General features: G+C 39.6%; 1 protein-coding gene across 1 annotated transcript in view; it reads right to left on the bottom strand.

Moving 5' to 3' along the window:
• Positions 1–285: 285 nt before the first annotated feature.
• prkdc (protein kinase, DNA-activated, catalytic subunit) overlaps positions 286–21614 on the bottom strand; it is a 49813-nt gene continuing 28484 nt past the window's right edge. The window contains exons 60-86 of the mRNA XM_072450561.1: positions 16589–16704; positions 16378–16509; positions 15788–15967; positions 15003–15211; positions 14607–14745; positions 14077–14265; positions 12976–13200; positions 12463–12571; positions 12020–12122; positions 11808–11958; positions 11298–11472; positions 10593–10786; positions 9826–10012; positions 9168–9334; positions 8209–8420; positions 7511–7598; positions 7289–7432; positions 6186–6396; positions 6037–6104; positions 4226–4446; positions 3797–3892; positions 3524–3634; positions 3368–3439; positions 2539–2740; positions 1390–1578; positions 672–811; positions 286–579 (exon numbers count right to left, since the gene is read on the bottom strand). Of these exons, the coding sequence (XP_072306662.1) occupies positions 375–579; positions 672–811; positions 1390–1578; positions 2539–2740; positions 3368–3439; positions 3524–3634; positions 3797–3892; positions 4226–4446; positions 6037–6104; positions 6186–6396; positions 7289–7432; positions 7511–7598; positions 8209–8420; positions 9168–9334; positions 9826–10012; positions 10593–10786; positions 11298–11472; positions 11808–11958; positions 12020–12122; positions 12463–12571; positions 12976–13200; positions 14077–14265; positions 14607–14745; positions 15003–15211; positions 15788–15967; positions 16378–16509; positions 16589–16704 (4235 nt within the window). The 3' untranslated portion in view covers positions 286–374. The remainder of the gene's footprint in view (positions 580–671; positions 812–1389; positions 1579–2538; positions 2741–3367; positions 3440–3523; positions 3635–3796; positions 3893–4225; positions 4447–6036; positions 6105–6185; positions 6397–7288; positions 7433–7510; positions 7599–8208; positions 8421–9167; positions 9335–9825; positions 10013–10592; positions 10787–11297; positions 11473–11807; positions 11959–12019; positions 12123–12462; positions 12572–12975; positions 13201–14076; positions 14266–14606; positions 14746–15002; positions 15212–15787; positions 15968–16377; positions 16510–16588; positions 16705–21614) is intronic.

The following is a 21614-nucleotide window of genomic DNA, read 5'->3' as shown; positions in this document are numbered from 1 at the left end:
GGGCCTTAGGCGGGGTACACCCTGGACATTTCATCACAGGGTTAACACATACACACTGACAAAACATTCACTCCCATATTCATTCACTAGGGCCAATTCAGAGTTACCTAACAGTCAGTGGAAGTGTGTTACAAGAGTAAACAGGAAGCATAACTGTAAAAGGCAGCGAGACTCAAGCCATTGGAAAGTGTCTGTCTCTGTAATTTCTCAAAATGCACTGATATTAATACGAAAGGAATTCAAGGAAAATGTCTTTAACAGAACATTTATTAATGAACGTACGTCGCCACACAACATCGCATGAACATTACAAACAGTGTGTTATTTTCTACACAAGTTCTAAACTTCATCAATGATACTCTTTTAAAAAAAGGTTACATCCAGGGCTCCCAGCCGAAATACACTCGGCCCAGTATGTTCTGGTCCATGGCCTGGTCTAAGAGGCAGTCCACCTGTTTCTCCACTGACAAACCCTCCGCTGGGACGTCCGCTCGCACATTCACCCCTTTGGCCCCCAAAGCCACAGACTGCAGGCCCTGGAACGCTGGGTCCTTCTCAAACCCCAGTTTCAGCTCCTCGCTGGGAAAATATGAGTTGAAGTTATTTAGCTACGCTGTAAAAGCTTTTTCAAAATAGTTATACAGACAATAATCTTACGTGTCATGAATTACCTTGTGATAATAGATGGGTTAGCGCCCTCTAGCTTCCTCCTGGCAAAGTTCACCTTCTGAAGAGGATACCAGTTGATTTCTTTGGTGTCCACCTCTTTGGTCCACGTGCCTCCCTTCTTCAGTTGTTTCAGCTCAAAGTTCTGTGTCCAAGCAAATCAATTAAGTGCAACAAAAACACATAAAAGGCACTGCTTTGAGCAAAATAAATAATACAAGTTAGCTAGTAGGAAAAATATGTTAAATGCCATTACGCAAAAATGATTAGCCTGATTAAGAATAAACTCATGAGATTCAAGAATCAGTTTTACAATAGCAAAATAATTCTACTAGCACAATAAATAATGTAGCAACACTAGTTAGAAGGATTATCCTCGAAAAGCAAAGTGCATAGGACAGGTTTTTACATTTTAAAAATGTTAATGATTCATTTGTTTGTTGGGAAATTATTTGCAGTAAATATATAACACAGTTTTACCCCAGTCAACTTAATACTTTAATTATTAGAATTATTATTAGAATAAAAAAAAAACTTAATCTGCTGCCCACGTCCAACCAGGAAGTTATAAACATTCCAAAAAAGGAAAAACTCTTAAATATAAGATCGTTTCATACGTTTTAGTGAAACTAGTAGCCTATATGCACTTCTATTAGTATCCTAATAACTGTGAATTGGGATTATAATTTTCCTGCAGGTCTTTTTGTATTAGCTTTCTGGTACCTTCCAGTCGAGTGATGGCTCCTTGACAAACACATCCATGGTGTTGAGCAGCAGGTCGGGGTCGGCTCTGAAGGCTCTGAGCGAGTGCACCATGACACTCTGGATCAAACCAGACTCCTTCAACGGCTGCATCAGGTTCACAAACTGCTGTGTGAGTCGGAACGGCATCAGCTCCGGCACCGGCAGGAACTGTTAAGGAAAATAATAACGTTTGATTAGTGACTCAATTCAAAAGTGCAACAGAAGACTTTATTTTATTTGTAGTATTTTTTAAAGACTTAAGGACCAAAGGCTTTATTGACAGAACTGTTGAGTCAAATGAGAAGAGAGGGGACATGTGGAAAATGGTCAAGGCCAGGAAGCAAATCCATAACGCCTGTGACCATTTTTATATAGTTTTATCATTAAGCATACCAAAGCTCATTAGTTCCTGTGTGTACTGATCGTTTGCCCTTGTGGGGAACATTTTCCTTACAGAAGACTTCTACGACGCCCGTGGATCATTATGCTGTATTTTTGAACATCTTAAATGGCAATATTGCTCTTAAATGTTGTGTTTTATGAGATCAGTTCAATCACACTTAACATAAACAGTAACAGAATTTGTCCATAAGATAGTGACTGAAAAGGTTTAAGCAGGAGCAAATCTCATCCATTCTCACCTAATTTGGAAGATATTAAATCGTCAAATATTAATATTGTGCCATTAATTTATTGCAGCACATGTTTTCTTACCAATATGATTACTGGGATTATGAGTCTTTAAGGTAATGGTTTCAGTGGCATTAAGTAGATTCAATATTATTGTTTATCATGGTATTTATTATAGCAATCTGTGGAGAGGAAACACCCTTTTCCAGTAAGAATGCACTTTTTGAGCAATTTTGAGCATTAAAAGACATGTATTAAACAAGTACAAGGTGGAGTTTATTGCCACATGCTGGAACATTAAGCTAAGAGAACCTTTATTTGTCCCACAATGGGGAAACAGCAGGAGAATAGAAACATGCAATAAAAAGTAAATAACTCGTATGTTCAGAGGCTATGGTTGTGTTCAAAGCAAAAACATCTCATCAGGTGGAGGCGACGTCTACATATGAAAAGCCACAACGTTCACCTTTGTGTATTTGTTAGAGTAAATGGACAAACCTGTGTGGCCGACCCGAAGGCGTGTCCAAAGTCTATTCCGATCATGCCTCCGGTCTCTGTGTTGATCATGAAGTTGGACAGATGCCGGTCTCCGATGCCCAGCACCCAGTGACTGACGCAGAGCAGAGCGTGAGAGCTGATGAAGTGCGACCTCAGGGACAGAAAGGCCTCGGGGCTGTTGCACATCTTCAGAAAGGCCCTCCTAAAAACACAAGTAAAGTTGGCGACGTTGAATTTTGTAAAACATTAACATTAGAGATAGGCGCGTCTATAGGTTGAGTCTGTGATGTGTTCTGGTAACTCGGGCGATAAGAAAGATTTATGGAATACGTCACTTCCTGTGCCACCAGAACGCTCCCGCCCCCTTTTGGGTGAAAACAAATAGTGTTAACAAATGAGCGGGAGATGCAAATTATTGAAATGTAATCGTTTGATACTGGCGACGCAGTTTTCCAGGGCAGTGACGAGGTAACTTAACGCTACCCAACATTGCGGTGGACCGGGAACAACCAGAATCTTGAAGATGTCCTGACATTATAATCTCTCGACATTAAAATGGGCTCTTCTCTTCCTCAAAAGTGTAATTTGTCAATTTTGAGGATATGGCCACTTGGTACCCTGCAATTCTCATCCATGAAGAGATCATCTTTTTTTATGAATCAATTCACAGACAAATGGTCGTAATATTTTGTCAATTTAGACCCAAACGACAAAATAATTTACTCTTAAAAATGATGTAGTTTCATTAAAGCATTTAAATAATCTCAACAAAAACAGATCCAATCAATGTGGTAGTACTTTTAAATTGCTGGGGTGTAAATGTACTTACTTCAGGAGATCACGGGGCACAAACTGCAACACGTTCTGAAAGTTCTTCACCACATCAGAGCGATTGGCTTTCCTAACAAAAAGAAAAGAAAAAAGGGTTTTACATTTTCTATAGATGCATATTTGTATCAGCATCATGAGCATTGTTAAGACTCACCTATACGCAATGTTGTAGAGCAACACAATGTTGTCAAAGTCAGTCTGTTTATCTTTACCATAATGTTTCTGAGCGACACTGAACAGCCAATCTCTGTGCGCCACATTCGGTCTAGAAATAATGAGACAAAAGTTATTAAGACAAACATAATAAACAGGTCATGTAATGAAGTTAAAGTTGAGTTTTAAATGTGTTTATTTTGAGACTTAACCCAGAACGACGACAGAATTTGATGTTAATTGTTAATTAAAATAACAAACAAAAGAATATTACTTGATTAGAGCTGATTCCTTCTCCTTGTCCGTCATTGTGGTGGTCAAAAAGTCCTTCAAAGTGCAGGTATTTTCCATCCATTCAATTAGCCCGATTCTGCACAAATCAACACATTTTCAAGGTCCAAGGTTAATTTATTCGTACCAATAGGTAAGTTTAGTTTGGCAATAAAGCATTTATAGATCTACATCTTTATTAACTCGGGCCAAAAAGACTAAAACCCCATTAAAAACAGGGCGTACTATAAAGCATGACATATGACTAAAATGACTGGAAAAACAACATGATCTATATAGTTTCTGCTGCATTTTTAGAGCCCTGCTGAGACTTTTGACATTCTGTTATCAATAAAATATTTTTTACAACATTATATCACCGTTACGGGTAATAAAAGTCACATTTGCAAGCGCGCGGGACTTTCAGAATGACCTGGTGTTGATGGGAATGACTTGGTACGTGCGCAGCTGCAGGCCCCGGCGTGTGCAGGCCGCGTCGTGGCCGAGTACAATGTTCATGACGGAGAAAAGCTGCTCGATCCTCTGGTCCTGTCTCAGATCCTCTCCCCCCTTCACCAAAAACGGGTGGTCCCTCTCGTCGTCCCCGCGGATGACCAGGCGCTTGGGACGACGGATGGAGGTCATGACTTTTACCTGCGACGAGGCAAAAACACATTTACCGTGTTATTGTATTTGGGTGAATCTGGGAACACATTTAAACATACCGGTACATCATATTATTAACTTGTCTGAAGATGAATCAAAATAGTTTAGCTTCTGATTTTGATACCAAGGAAAAGACTCTATTCCAATTTTGATACCACATTGATACTTTTAGAAACACTTCAACACAAAAGAATACAACTACCGTATGTTCGGGACTATAAGTCGTTTTTTCATAGTTTGGCCTGGGGTGCAACCCGGTCCGGAAAGGTCCAACATTGTCCTAATGATGCAGGGTTCAGAATAAGTGGTATCGCATCGCAAAATGCGACGCAATTTCTCTCGAATGCGATGCATTCGTCAGAAAAAAGTGCTTTTGTATTGCAGCTTTTGCGATACAAAAATGCGTGTTCAATTGTGTAACCAAAGCGCCTAAAAGTACTGATCACTCGTCAATCGATCGTCAATAACGGCATGACACATGTAGGACGCTGTTGTCATGACGAGTCCCGCTGCTGTCACGGATTGAGTCTGAAAGTGGGAGGAGCCAGGTGCGGTAAAGTTAGCGTTACAGATTCAGACTTCCGAGGTCAATAGCTCCTAAACGCAAAAGTCTTTGTAGATCATTCACAGCCAAAATATTCATATTTCCACTGCCAAGTGACGACAACCTCGTTTTTAACAATCAGATGCGTATTTTGGGCGCAGCGAATTACACTGATCCGAATGCGCAGCCGGAGCTGAGACGAGTGCTTAGGGACCGTAATCAAATGTGCAGCCGGAGCCGAGACGAGAGTACTTAGGGGCCGTCATCAAATAGCAAAACGAAAAATGGAATGGAACGTCAAATAGAGCGGTACAATTTGAATAACACATAAAATACACCATGATGGACGCCACAGCAACCTTTATTTTACCATCAGAAGCTTGATACTCCTGCAAATAGTCATCTGATTGATGATGATATGGAAGAAAGTTGTAAATAAAGCCATCTGTCTGTGTTGATTAAGTTTTCTGTTTTATTTAAAAAAAAAACATTGTTCAAAGTGTTTAAAAGTTAATGAATTAATAGTTTTAAAAAAAAAATAGAATGTTTACAAATACATTTTAAATAAATAATCGTGTTATATCAATGGAAAATATTGATTGTTAGTCACTTTCGTGTTTTGCTATGCAATTATCAAATTGCTAAACAAATTTGAAAAAATTAACGGATTGTTTAGCAGCGCCGCTATACAAGTGAAAATCCCTAATCTGAACCCTGCGATGTTATTTTTTTCCAGTAAAGATACCTACTCAAATGAATACTAGTTTAGTATCAATTAGTACTATTTTTTGTTAAAAACCATAGGTGATATTGTTAGCTTTTTTAGGTGAATTGGCAAATAATGTCTTTAAAGCTTTTAGAGTTAGCAGCAGTAAAAGTACAAATGTTTAGATTCTAAAGTGTTTACCCTTCCAGAATTTAATCTTCTTTTAATTGTTATTATTTGTGTATTAAGGTTGTCACATGTACAAAATGAAATATTGAAATGATTTTTCTCAACAGTCAATGACGAATCTGTTAAAAATGCTGCTTACCCGTTCATCAAAGCCGGTTATTTTGGCATGGTATTCTGGTAAAGGCTTTGATCTGCCGTCATATTGTCCTACAGAAAGAGAAGCACGTTATTCAGGTCAAATCCATGGACAGCTCATACAGTAAACGCCCACTAGTTTTTGACACAAACCCGGGATCTCCAGCTCGTTGCTCAGCGGGCTTTGTTTGAAGCCGCTCAGCCAGGGCGAGTACTCCTTTAGGTTCCCCGGCTCCTCCTTCTGAAACCCTTTCATCGACTGCACCAGCTCGTCCACCTTCTTCACAAAACTCTTGTCTTTTCTCTTCTCAAACAGTTTGCTGCCTTTAGCTCCCAACAGGCTCTCCACGCTTTTGGCAAATTTCTGTGGAGGATACACATAATTAACAGGCATATTTAAACACTGCAGTCGTCTCGTTTAAGCTGAATATCACTAGATTTTTAATACATTATTGTAGGGCAGTGCAATCAAATAACGGTTGAATTCGTCAATGTTCAGCTTGGGTCTTTTTAATCTTCTATTTCATTCCTCCTGACCGCCAGAGGACGGTGCTGTGCCCCTGGATATCTACATGTGTGCGCAGCGGTCATCCGGAATTCATAGAACCTTAGTTACACACACAACTCTGGGTTTACGGTCACTTCTCATTACGGTCAATTACGGTCATTAAAAGTCTTTGGTTTAGAGCAGACTTCAGGCTTTGGAGGAAAAAAAACTAAACCAGAAGTCTAACTATTAAATCAATCTTGAAAGCCAATTTATTTGTTTGTAATAACAAAAAAGGGTAATATAAGGTTTATTTATAAGGCCTTAATAAGCACTAGTTATTTGTTTATAAGGCATTCATCACTTGGTTGCTTATCGATGCACTTTTGTACAAGGTTTATTAACATGTTTATGTGTTTTTGTTAATTATTAAGATAAAAGTGTATTATAAACCATCTCCAAATGCTAGTAAAAGCCTTATACGTCCACAAATGAGTAACTAGTGCTTTTTAATGTCTTATAAATAGTTATAATAACTTTATTTTAAAATGTAATTGAAAATTGTGACTGATCAAGATACATTTTTTTGGGCCCATCTATTTTTTTCAGGTTAAATTTAAATATTACAACAAAGGAAACATTTATATCATATTTTTGTTTGTCAGGTAAACCAGTCATACTGAAATAATAATATTAAAAATGACAGTTACTACTATTTGCTTCATAAGAGGCAAAAACATTATTTTCTAAAACACTTTTCTGAACAAACCTGGATAAATTTCCGTCGAAAGGCCCCGTGTCCGTGTGTGTTTGGATTTCCAAGTGAGGAGTACATCTCTTTGTACAGTTCATCCATCTGCTTCTTGTTGAAACCTGATTTCTCCAGTTCATTTTTAACACCGTCCCACCAATCCTACGGGCAACACAAAGAAATGTCCATTAAATGACAATGCAATGTGACGTAGTTATTGTTATTCATATAAAACGTTACCTTAAAAATCATGTCTGGATTAGTCAGCTGCTGCAGCGCCTCAACAAAGCTTTTCACAGCTCCACCTTTGTCCAGGAAACTCTTCAGTCTGTAAAGTGACATCGTGTTTATAGAGATACATACAATAACGTCATCACTCTTCTGCGACCTGAAAGTCTTACTCCAAATGTTCAGAATTAGAAAAGGTTTATTGCCATTGCTAACAAACAGAATTCACAAACATAGGATCTTGCTTTGGTGATTCGGTGCAACATAAAACAATAAATAATGATAAAACAACCAATATAAAGTCTAAATTTAAATCTGCTATAGGATAAAAACAAAATGTTGCTAATTGTCGACTCCATTGGATTTAAGAACATTTTTCAGGTTTGACTTTTTCCATCTAAATATCATGCTGCTATTAAATCCACAATGACAGTAAAGAAATTAATTCATGTTTGTATGTTACATGTCGCAACATTTTCTGCATGTTTATTTTCTATTATTGCATTGGATATTGTCTCAGGGCCAAAGAATGTCTTAATATTTTGAACGCTCATAAAGCAGTTCCAGTTCCGTACCATAAGCCAAAGTATCAGGATATCAGAAAAAGCTGGATTGAATCAGAATCAGAAAAGGTTTATTGCCATCGTCTCTTATATTTAGCCAACCATGAGGCCGATTTGACACTGGTAGTTTGATATAATTTGATGTACCTGTTGACAAACTCCTGCTGCTGGTGTCCTGTGGCCGACTCTTCAAACTGGAAGCTCTCACTGCTGATCATGAGGGCGTAGACCAGCGCCTGAGGATACGACTTTGCAATGCGCTCGATGCAATGCTGAACCGCCACCGCTTCTGGTTTGTCCAGAAGGGCCACCATCTGACTGATCCAGCCAATCAGCATCCAGCAAGGGATTGACATCATCTTGGAGAGAAAATGAATAAGGATTTAGCTTGCAACAATACGTTTTGTCACATTTGTTTTTGTCAAAGTAAGATTTTTGCCGACGACTACTAAATAAAATGAATGTGTGTGGACTGAACTATAACTGAAAAGTACAAATGTTTTTTGTCAAGTTGTAAAAACTAAACAAAAATGGACAAGGCCAGTCATGATAATCACGGTTATGGTTCAATATTTTTTTTTGTATTGTGTGTACATGTTCTTTGCAATACCGTCTGTAGAAGGTCAAATAAGTGACTTTTCTACTACTATCACTAAAGTGTATCATTGTGCCATTCACTTATTGCAGCTTGTGCTTACGTTATTGCACATTTACAAGAGTTCCCTGGGATTATCATGCTTTCTGTTTTTTGTATCAGAGGCATAAAATGGTTTTAATATTACCGTGATATTTTTCGCGGCAAATAATTTCAAAGCGTGTTAGTGTGGCAAGCCAAACTAGATTAACACTTCTAATTTGATTGAAAAGGAATACATCACAAACAAGAATAATCCAAGTATTTGTACATGTGATGGAAGTTCCATGAAGCAGTGCAATATAAAGAAATAAAGCTTTATCTTATCTTAATATAATCATTTGAATAAAAAATGTGTTGCCTATTTAGTTGACTCTTTTCTTTACTACTTGGGCAAAACCTACACACGAACAACATTTAAAAAAAGCTTGTAAAGTAATATGCTTTGAGAAATAACATAAAAACGGCGTACCTCTTTGGTCATGATGTCCAACGTTTCGGACGGATACAACTCGATGATCTGCAGCAGTCGTGGAAACTTAAGGCGAGCTTCTTCGGAGTTCAGTTTGAGAGCTTTTAGCATGCTCTCGATGATGTGCGCGGCGAGGGCAGGCAGGTCAGGGAACTGGCTCGCTCTCTCTGTCGGGTAAAGAAGGAAAAGTAAGCGTGGAGACACACAAGTACCAACGGCACCACGGCAGTTACAGAGGCTTCACAAATATCAAGCAATTATACCCTCTAAATTCAGATTTCCAAGTCCTGCACGCAAATTTAAACTCAGAAAAGGCTTGATATTAGATTACGGAAGGTTTTCGCTGATTTTTATTCTGACTGCAATACAAATATTTCATGTTAATTTTCCCTTGGGCATGAATAAAAGTAATAAAAAAAAAACAATGATAACCTTGATAACAGTTATTTATATTGCCATTGCAGTCATATTTGTACACAATATAATCTAGTTTTTAACACAAAATCAATTCAGCATTTTTATTGACAGTATTGATCCAAAGTAGTTTCCAGCTCTGATAAAAGCTCCTCATCTTCTTGTGCCCGATTGCTGTACACTCAAAGCGAAATCTGTGATTAGATGTAGTTCTCATTCACTGTCAGGAGTATGTATTTCTCACCAGTCTCATCATTCTGCTCCTCCTCTCGCAGCCGTTTGTCACAGAAGTTTGCCAGAGCCATGTAGGTCTCCACGAGGCTGCTGGGCTCCACACAGTCCTGCTTGTACGACTGCAGCTCCTCCTCAGCTTTTCTGCTGCCTTCACAGAACAACTTTAGGGCCTGGAGATGCAGCCCCACTTCCACTCTCTGTAAATAAGAATAATGCATAAAATATAAGCCATTTTTATTAAAAAGTCTTGAAACTCTGAATTTTTTTGTAGGTAGAAGTTCAAAACTGTATATTAACTTGCGTATTGTAATAGTAGTTTAAATATAACACTAGAATCTCTGATTAGTACTACAACAATTATGAATAATATTGCCATTACTACTAATTAAAGGCAAAGGCTTCTCTTGTATCATTACTGTGTCTTTCAAGATGCAACTCTTCTGGAGGAGGATGCCACATGATCGTTTCCATGGAATTTTATTGCTTTGCCTAGATTATCCCACACTTTGGTATAAATGTATCCATCTCCACAGAAACAAGCAAGTTACAAGTTAGGTCTGTGGAGAGGTGATCCTGAACACAGTATACCTGCATTAGAAAACCCCTGTAAAGCAACTTAGATCAATTTAATGGCATACAGTGGAAGATTTCAGGCAAAACCATAACCCTGCACCTGGAAAGTTGCATAATCCACCTTTAAAATGACAAAATGTTGCATAAGTTGACTTTAAATATATATAGTTTAGTTGTATCATGTATGTAGTTAAGCACATCTACCTTTGAATCTTGAGTTGGCCATGTTGTTCCTGATAGTTTCACCACCTTCTTGGCTTTGTCAGCGTCAATCGTCCCCAAAACAGAAGGACTGGTGCCCAGAGCTGTGGCTATGACGTGGAACGACGAGCCTTGGAGCATTTTCTGATGTCTGAAAACTTGAGCTGTTGCACTTTTGACTTCAGACTGGAGGTCATCTGTAAAAAAAATAAAGTGAACTTTGAATAATAATGCAGACAAATGCAAAAAAACCTAATCACGTTCAAGTCCATGCAAAGAAGAATCAAAATGCTAATGATGTTTGTGTTAACATCTAGTTAAGTTCAATTTGTCAGAGATAAATATATTGAAAAGGTCTGGTTCTATCTTAGTTCGGTCCTAGTTTGGCCCTGGTTCAATCTTGGTTCAGTCCGTGTTCGATCCTGATTTAGTCCTGGTTCGATCTTGATTTAGTCCTGGTCCGATCCTGATTTAGTCCTGGTTCGATCCTGATTTAGTCCTGATTCGATCTTGATTTAGTCCTGGTTTGATCTCGATTTAGTCCTGGTTTGATCCTACCTAGGTTTTGATCAAGGTAAAATCCTGGTACAGACAGAATTAGACACATTTTTCTTGGCAAATCTTAATTAAGTTCTGGTTTGTACTTGAATCCTTACAGTCTTTTCATTGGTTCAGCCCTGATAATCTGGTGTACCGTACATTACTTACCCAGAAGTGGAATAGTCTTTAACATGGTATTGATCTGCTCCACAGGGCTGAGGGTGTGGCTGCGTTTGTGGCTGTAGCGGCTGTAACTGTGGACCCAGCGCAGTAACCAGCTCCTGTTCGATTTGGCGTCTTTGTGGAGCTCCTTCAGCAGTTTAGTGGCAACAGGGAAGTTATTCTGTAGACAAGAAAGACACATGACTAAGGGGTGACAAAATGTATATTATAAATGAAATGTTACGGATACCAACGTTCCCTAATATTAAGAATGTAAATATAAAACATAACAATAAAAAGATAATCACACAAAATAAACATGCATTGTCATTGTGTATAAATTGAGTTTGATTTAATTTAGTTTAGGATGTTATTGTTGTTTTTGTTTTTCTTCGTGGCTCGAATACAAATTATTTTTATTTTATGCTCAGTGTCACTTTGACGTCTCTTTTTGTCTTGAATACAAAACATGCCATTCAAAAACATTAAACAATATAATAAAATGTGGTGTTTTACCTGACCCCAGGCACTGTCGGCCATGTGCAGCTTCATGCTAAACTTGCAGTTGTTCACCAAACAGTTTATGTCAGGTTCGTCATCCACTTCCATATCATCAGTCGATCCCTGGCTTTTTAGCTTTTCAAGAATCTTGTCCAAAAAGAAACACCTAAACAACAAAGAATAATGTTATGTCTAAAATGTGCACGCTAAATTAATATTTTCTGTACCTCGATGTAATAATATCATCCCAGACATTCACTGGATCTACTTTAGGGTCTGGATAACGCTCGGTCCATAGTCGAGTCAGTCGCTTCAGAGAGGACACGGACACTGAAAATAAATGTAAAAATATTACCGATAAGTATGTAGTTTAAATGTACCTTACGCAATTCATTTAAATACCAGATAATAGCATTTTTGTGTGGATACAAAAATTGAGCTGTTGTTTTATTGATTCCCAACTATATGTGTTTATCGATCCAGTTAATAATGACAAAAACAATATTAACACCAAAAAACTAGCCATTTTCTCTTGCTTCTAAATCAAGGACAAAATATTCACAAACCTACTATGGGTGCCATGTTGAAAATATATTTATTTAACAGCCAACAGTTATAAGTAGTTGTATTCATGATGTTATGGCTTATCGATACATGTCAGTTTACTTACCCTCCCCTTTAACAAACAACAGGAAGTCTTGGATTTCCGTTAAAGCCTGTACTGACTGAAGGATGGTCAGACGACTCTTTGTGAGCAGCGTGTCCACACTGGAGTAATTCTGTTTAGAGGAGAAAATAATACCAAAGCAATTTATTTTATTTTATATTATTTGTGTATCACCTATTGTTTTTAGATTAAATAATGCAACGGTGTCACACTCATTTCACATTAATGACAAGGCTTAACAATAGCCATTTGACACCATTAACCTGGTGAACATTGCCTATTGTGCATGTTTCAAGTTGATTACATCTTGGTTTTTGTTCAATTGTAAACAAAACTGTCCATATTATAGCATATAACTAGGCTATGGTCTGCTTTGTGATGAATTTGTCAAGAAAAAACGACTAAAGTTATTCACTATAAATAATACAGTTCTTTCTGATCCAGACAGGTCTACAGGATGATATTCTGAAACTCACAAACTTGATATAACTAAATAACTTCAGAAAGTATCAGTACCTGCATAAACAGCTGCATGGCGTAGTTGATGTAATATTTTGCTCGGTCGTAATCTTCTTGCAGGATGTACAGCAGGCTGAGTTCTTGGCTGTAGTGGTTTTCTAGCAGTTTCTTGCGCTCCTCAACCTTCATGGCTTTATCGATGAAGCTGAGGAGGGTTTGGTCCACAACTCCGAGCTGCAGCTGCTTCAACATGCTGCGAATCATGTGTCGCAAATACATTTCCTAAGAACAAAAGGGTATAAGAGTTTAGATTTTTGGGGGTGCAGAAACAATAAATGTCATGACGATCACGTAACTGAAAGCACTGAATTATTCCCTGCGCATGAACAAAGGATGGATGAAATAGAAATACTATCACAACAATGTTATTGTCATCGATTAGAATGATTTCCCATTTAATTCTTGTGGTGTGGCGCGGGCTTCTGTTCCGGAGCCTCCTGGACGGCTCCCTTGGCTGGCCTGGGAACACCTTGGGATCCCACCAAAGGAGCTGGAGGAAGTGTGTGTGGAGAGGGAAGTCTGGGCCTCCCTGCTCAGACTGCTACCTCTGTGACCCCGCCCCGGATAAAGTGGAGGAAAACAGATGGATGGATCCTTGTGATGTACTACAAGATCAATTGTTCCTATATATGATTGTGATGATGCCGTTACAAATTGAAAATGGAATTTCCAGAACAAAGGCATCTTGAATACCGGAGAATAAAGATGAATCAATAAAGATGAATCACACTAAATACAACTTCGAGTGAGTAAATGAGAAGGGAAAACTATTATAACATGTTTACAATATGTCTCCTTTAAGCTTTTCCACACTGCATCACTTATACGGTCATCTACAATACAGGATGCACAATTTTTAGCATTATTGTGCAATGATATGGTACATTTGTGGACATTTAGAACATCGAATGGTAAGCTTTTGGGCCTAAAATGTATTATTTTATTGCATCAGCATGAGTGAGCAATAGAACTCAAAACAACTGCCATTTTAGAGACGAAAGCAAGTATTAGTAAGATATCATAAGCTTCCCCAAAATATTGCAATAAAATATAGTTACATTACCAAATTTAAATTAATTATTTGCTGAGCTCTCATACCTGGTGGTAAGGCTCCGCCCACATCTTCTCCAGATCTGGTGGAGAGGCCTCGTCGATGCAAACGGTGGAGCAGTACTGCAGAGACGCCCACTCGGTCAGGTGACTGTAGGCCTCCATCGCCGCAATCTCCCAGAAGTCCTTCTCAGCATCAGTGGGCGGGCCTTCAGTCCACTCCTCAGTGTTCAACGCCTTGGATGGTAATATACAACATATGTATGAAAGTGTATGAAAGTACTTCATACTTTTCTTCTATACACTGTTCAGACTCATTTTGCAAAGTACTAGCGGAGAAAACTGCTTAAAACTAACCAATTAATCGAGCTGAAATCAATAAATCATATTATTACCACTGAAACCTGCGTTACATCAATGAAATTTCCCCATGTGGGACAATAAAGGAATATCTTATCTTATCTGAATCACATTATTATGGTCTCGTTCCATTCCTTTGTGCCCTTCTCTTTGAAAACCCTACACAATCTTTACACAATATTACTACAAATTGGCCCTTGAACTCAGTATCTCAGTACCTCATTGTAGAGTTTGACTGCTTCAGCATAGTCTGTGTGAGCCTCAGCCTGAAGAGCAGAGCAAGTGATCGATTTGGTCCCGACTTTACTTCCAAAGATCCCGCGCACAACATCAAAGTCCTCCAAAGATCTGTACAATCTAGAAAAAAAAATGCATTCATTTTGTAATGTTGAAATTTAGTATAGTACAAGCACTTCAGTACAGTGGGTACGGAAAGTATTCAGACCCCTTTAAAGTTTTCACTCTTTGTTTCATTGCAGCCAGTTGGTAAAATCTAAAAAGTTCATTTAATGTCTTCCATTTAATGATTATGAACTGTGCTATTAAGAGAAATGTAAAGGGGTCTGAATACTTTCCGTACCAAATGTATATTCATTAAGTACGTAAATAGAGACCTTGTGAGGTGGATCCACTTGTTGGTGTCAGGAGGGAGCTCTTTGGGCCCTTTGGAGCGTTTGGATGGTGGTTCGGTTGGGACACAAGCGTGCAACAAGCCCTCCTCCAAAAGCAAGATGCCGGATGGTTGTTGGAGACTGGCCAGACAAGATGAGCTGATACTCGCAGGATTGATATCAAGGAGTTCTTTGTGTTGATAGCACATGTCCTTCAGAAAAAACAAAACAATACAATTAGAAGGTTTCAAAGGTGGTTTCTGTTGTTTTTTGAATTCATTTTGGGGGTTCTGCTCGACCTTTAAAAACTTCCCTACCACAGACCCCTCCTGGACAAATGAGGAATTACATTGACTAACTACATTTAGAAAGCTACATTTAGAGGGCATAATTACAGAATTTACAGAATAACATCCAAAGCCATGAACCACATCAATGTACAAGAAAATAATTGAGAAAAGGTAAGACTTCTTTCAAGACACTGGTGCTATCCATCTCAATGGTAACGGTAACGATGCTGAAAGACTATGTTTCAGTCCAAGTCCAAGGTTAAGCTTAAGGTTAAGCTCGACACAGAGCCCACAGCCTGGGAATCAAACCAGGGACCTTCTTGGGGTCAGCTGAGAGGTCTAACCAACATCTGTGTCTCAAAAGTGTGTTAAATACTGCAGTATGGCAACATTTTCAACTCTACATAGCAATCAATAATGATACAAATGTGGAATCAAAAGTGGATCATTGTATCATGTCATCACGATAGATTTACCTATGATTCATGTTTGTCATACCTGCACACAAGCCACAAATGGCGGGAAGCAGATTGTACTTTTCTTCAGAAACGTGTCCATGCTACATCTCAAATCGCCCTTTATCCTCTGACTCTCTCCGGACGATTTACTTTTCTGCATTTCGAGGAGGATCCCAGTGAACAGAGAGCTGAACAACTGTTTGGCTAAAATAGGATCTTTCTACAGACAAAAAGAAAAGAAAATAAACATATTATGGTGAATTCATGTTTAAATGTTTTAATTGATATTCAAAAATAAAATAAAAAAAAACATGTAAAACACTCTTTCTGGTTTAAAAACAGAAATGTAATCACAACTGAACATAGGACGCCACAGTTGTTATACCGAGGAACCATTTTGGGTTTATTGTCAAGAGGTTTTACACCAAAAAGTGTAGAGCTTATTATTCTACTTCAGCTTGAACCAACACAAAATCAAGTAAAATTGAATTGTTGATTGTGGTTGAATATATAATGATCTACTGCCATTGTTTGTCAGCAGATCCATGTCGTGCTGGGCTTTATTCATATCTAAAAGGCCAAAGATAGGTCATGTTTATGAAATATTGGAGAAAAGTCCTTCTGTTGTACCTGTGCCAGGGCCTGCAGGGGAGCGATGAGGCTGCTGTGAGGAATCTGAATATCTGGAAAGTCTCCCACTCTGTAGTTACGATACAGTGTCACCTGCGCCTCTTTTCGTAGCCTTTGGTCCGCCTTTTCCTCCTACACAAGCACAAGACGACATCGCCCTTTACAGACGGACCGACCCGTTTGTGAAAGCTGGATCAAATTCGATCGTCACCTTTTTCTGTCTTTGCTGTTGGATCTCTTTCTGAGCGTAGTTCAGACTGACTTTCTCCTGATCCTTGAGGAATCTGCGACGGAGCCTCAAGATGTTTCTGCGTTGTTCATTTTGCGCTAGCGTGATTTAAAAACCCCAGCGTCAACATTAAAATAGATACAATGTTATTAGGACAATGTCTTTTTTTTTAATATATAGTAAAAGTGAACGTTATTGAGGTAAACGATTTATACATAACCTAAAAAGTAGAATAAAAAAGTAGTTCATACTTTATTTTATACTATACCGAATGCATTGCAACTTTCTCATGAACTACAATGTTATGCACTGTGTAACAATACATAGTTTTGGCCAGGGTGCAACTTATACTTATATTTAGGCCCGAGCGCCACAAGCTGGCGAGAGGCCTATTAATCTCGTAAGGCCGTGCGAAGCACGGCTGCGAAAGTGCGCATGTAGTGCGCACGAAATCGAGCGCGAAGCGCTCGCCCACTTCCAAACACTCACTAACGCACTCCTTCACTCATGCACGCCCCGTGCATACTAATTAGTAGTAGGAAAATGGAACATTACCGTTGTAAACGGGCAAAGCCCGTGCAAAAGTGCGCACTAAACGAGCACTTTACATTGAGATGACGACCGCGAAGCGGTCGTCATCCCCATATAAAGCACTCATTTGCGCTAAGTAGCTCACAAATACGTTCCCCATCTCTTGCATGTTCCGTGCATATAAGCATGTAATGCAAAAATTGAATATTATTACTGTATAGAGGGCCAAAAACACAAAGTGGGCGGAGCCCACTCAAAATTAACGAAAGTACCCGTCAGTGACCAGGGACCCACACCATGAGGTAGGAAAGCGCGAGCGCTTTCCGAAAATGTATAGTTTATGATATTTGAAAAATGGGAAACATTGTTTTCGCATCGGAATATTTAGGCCCGAGCCCCAGCAGGGCGGAGGGCCTATTGCTCCCGCAACGCTGCCTTTGGCAGCGTTGCAACTGTCTGACCAAACATGCGGGTACCCCGTCGCCCCTGGCAAGTACAGTGAACTAGCCCATGCCGAAGGCATGGATCATGCATACTTACTCCTGCTATGACAGAAATAGTCAACAATTAGTGAATGGGCGTAGCCCATTCACTAATTGTTGACAACAGCAGCGCAAAGCGCTGCATTCCTCCAAAAACCCTCCTGGCATCGTCCCGTACGCGAGAATCCATGCCGCAGGCATGGGCCATGCTTGTATCTGCTCAAATCAATGGAAGTCTATGGGGAGTGGGCGGGGCATCCCGACGGAATAGGGAGTGACGTAATGATGATTCCACCCCATGGCGGCATGGGGAAGGCTTAGAGCTTTCAAACGATGTATAATTTGTTGTTATAGTGGAAACGGCTATATTGTTTTTGCTAAAAATATTATTAGGCCAGAGCGCCACAAGCTGGCGAGAGGCCTATTAATCTCGTAAGGCCGTGCGAAGCACGGCTGCGAAAGTGCGCACGTAGTGCGCACGAAATCGAGCGCGAAGCGCTCGCCCACTTCCAAACACTCACTAACGCACTCCTCCACTCATGCACGCCCCGTGCATACTAATTAGTTGTAGGAAAATGGAACATTACCGTTGTAAACGGGCGAAGCCCGTGCAAAAGTTCGCACTAAACGAGCACTTTACATTGGGATGACGACCGCGAAGCGGTCGTCATCCCCATATAAAGCACTCATTTGCGCTAAGTAGCTCACGAATACGTTCCCCATCTCTTGCATGTTCCGTGCATATAAGCATGTAATGCAAAAATTGAACATTATTACTGTATAGAGGGCCAAAAACACAAAGTGGGCGGAGCCCACTCAAAATTATCGAAAGTACCCGTCAGTGACCAGGGACCCACATCATGAGGTAGGAAAGCGCGAGCGCTTTCCGAAAATGTATAGTTTATGATATTTGAAAAATGGGAAACATTGTTTTCGCATCGGAATATTATTCTTTCTTTCTTTCTTTCTTTCTTTCTTCTTCTCGGGACCAACCCCCCTATTTTTCACCCAGTGAACATTGACGAAAAGTCACAAAAATTTGCACACCTCTAAAAATCGTGCCTCTCTACATTCTGGCTATTTCCCTTTTCTAAAATAAAAAAAATTGGCGCGTCAGCGCCACCAAATGTACCAAAAATGCATTGAGAGATGGGAAATGACCCAAAAAAAATCTGATCGTAGAATCATGAAATTTGGCGCAGAGGTAGATGGTGACAAGAGAAGTAAAAAATATTATTACGGCAATGCCGTCCGCCCAACCAAATGTCGGCCATATTGCTTCAAAAATGGCTAAACATGACTTCGGAGTTTTTCCAAGCGTCGTACTTTTACGAACTCCTCCCAGGGCGTTGGCCCTAAAAAGCTGAAATTTGGTGAAAATGCTACTGAGGAGTGGGACATCAAAAGTTATCCAAATTACATTGATACCTCTCACGGTCTCTGAGCGGCGAAGCCGCAAACTGTAGCTAGAATTTCAGAAATCTCCCATATTTAAAATTTCTGCCGTTTGCGCAGATAAAGTCCGAATTGCGTCAAATTAGAATCAGTTGTTAAACTCTTTGCCCTAAACCTACTTGAAGTGAAATAAATTCATTTGGCGCCACAGCGCCCCCTACAGATTTTATATGGAGGTTAAATGTTTAGTTTTGCGAAATTATATGAAATTTGACACACAACTCAATTTTAGCATCCCCATCAAAAAAGTCAATGACTCATGTCATAATTGTTATGGCGTTGCCGTAACGATGACCGAAACCTTTCATGTTTACACTTTAGACTTTCACAAACTCCTCCCAGGGCGTCAGCCCTATTAACCTGAAATTTGGTGAGACTCATCTTCAAGACCATCAAAAGTTATCCACATTTTCATTCAAAGAGTCACGGTGTCTGTGCGGCAAAGCCGCACATTTTGCCAAGAATTCAAAATAAAATAGCTTTTTGATGGTAAAACAAAGGGGAGAAGATGTGACAGCGTCACAGATTCAGCAGTAGGCGTAATAAAAGGACAATTGGGGCTCCTCTTGCGGCGTGGCGGCGGCGTGGCGAGGGCCGATCATTGCCGCTTGCGGCTATATTTATTTTTATTATTATTTTTCTTGTTCTTCTGCTTTTTGAGCTCTAATTTGACCCCCTGAACATGCTCAAAAACTCACCAAACTTTGCCCAAAATTCAGAATCGGCGAAAAATTTGATTTTTTCGGGGCCATTTTTTTTTTCGTTAAAAAATGGCGCGACAGCGCCACCGACAAAAGTCAAAATACATTGCGCCTATGGGAGACGCCCCGAGGTCAACTTTGTCGTAGAGCTACGAAATTCGGGACACGCATTCCTCTCTTGAGGACAAAAAAAAAATATTACTGTGGCCACGCCTCCAGACTTACCCTATGCCCGCCATCTTCCTTTGAAAATGAAAACAAGCTGTGTTAGCCATTTTGTTCACGTCAAACTTTGACGAACTCCTCCTAGGGCGTTTTGCCCACCGACTTCAAAATCGGAGGACGTCCTCTGGACAAGTGGGGCATCTAAAGTTATTCAATTTTTTGAGATACCTTTTACGGTCTGTGTGCGGCGCGGCCGCAAAGTTGGACAACTTATTTTGGAATATTGCAGATCTAAAAATTGCTCCCTTTTGATCAAAACCAGTCCGATTAGGACCAAATTTGAATCAGTTGTTAAACTTTCTAGTTTGGACCAGTTTAGGCTGACAAAATTGAAATGGCCGCGATAGCGCCCCCTACAGAGTGACCTTTAAATTAACATTGAAGGTCAAAAATTAGTTTTACCAAAATTGTCTAAACTTTACCCAAAATTCTATTTTGGCGTCCCGATCAAAAAAGCCAATCAGACAAATGCCTTATTTTTTACGGCGTAGTCGTAGCGATGACAGAAACCTCCAATGTTATCCCTATGGGAAAACCGCTAAATCTCTCAAATATCCACATTTTTATGTTTCACACTTTAACGAAGTCCTCCTAGTGCGTTTTGCCCACCGACCTCAAAATCGGTGTACGTCCTCTAGACAAGTGGGGCATCTAAAGTTATCCAAATTTTAAGGATAACTTTTATGGTCTCTGTGCGACGGAGCCGCAAACGTTTCCCAGAATTCTGACTATTTGGCCTTCAGAGTGGCCTATAAACAATAGAGTTTTTCCAAATGACATGATATTTTGAACAAAATTCTAATTTGCCATCCAAATCATAAAAGTATGAGAGCCAAAGTCATATTTTGTACGGCGTAACCGTAGCGATGACAGAAACATCCCATGTTATCCTTATGGGAAAATCGTAGAATCGCTCAAATCACCACATTTTTACGCTTCACACTTTAACGAACTCCTCCTAGGGCGATTGTCCGATCAAGTTCATATTTGGAGAAAATCATCTACACAAGCGGGGCATCAAAACTTATCCATATTTTGATTCTAAGTGCTACGGTCTCTGTGTGGCGGACCCGCAAATATATGTCAGAAATGGGAAAACAGCGAAATCTCTAAAATGACCACATTTTTACGCTTCACACTTTAACGAACTCCTCCTAGGGCGATTGCCCGATCAATCTCATATTTGGGGAAAATCATCTACACAAGCGGGGCATCAAAAGTCAGTCATATTTTGATTTCAGGTGGTACGGTCTCCGTGCCGTGGAGCTGCAAATATACTGTCACAAATGGGAAAACGCCAAATCTTTGAAATGTTCAAATTCATGCTTCACACTTTAACAAACTCCTCCGTGGGCAATAGCTCGATCAAGCTTTACTTTGGGAAATATCATCTACACAAGCGGGGCATCAAAAGTTATCCATATTTATATTCTAAGTGCTACGGTCTCTGTGCGGCGGCGCAGCAAATTTGACTGACACTTGTGTTCATTTGCACTGGATTGGCCATGTCCAATGTGTCCCCGTCTGTCAAGTTCTTTTTTAATTCAACACACAATAAGGCCATCTTTATCAAGTCGAAAGCGCAGAGTCGGAAGGCCGGCGGCCCGCGAGGGC

This window comes from Eucyclogobius newberryi, unplaced genomic scaffold, assembly GCF_026437365.1.
Source record: "Eucyclogobius newberryi isolate DKJ021-1_F unplaced genomic scaffold, fEucNew1.0.hap1 SCAF_18, whole genome shotgun sequence".
NCBI classification, from domain to species: Eukaryota; Metazoa; Chordata; class Actinopteri; order Gobiiformes; family Gobiidae; genus Eucyclogobius; species Eucyclogobius newberryi.
Note: the sequence above shows the minus strand (reverse complement) of the source record. Positions and strands in the feature narration are given on the sequence as shown.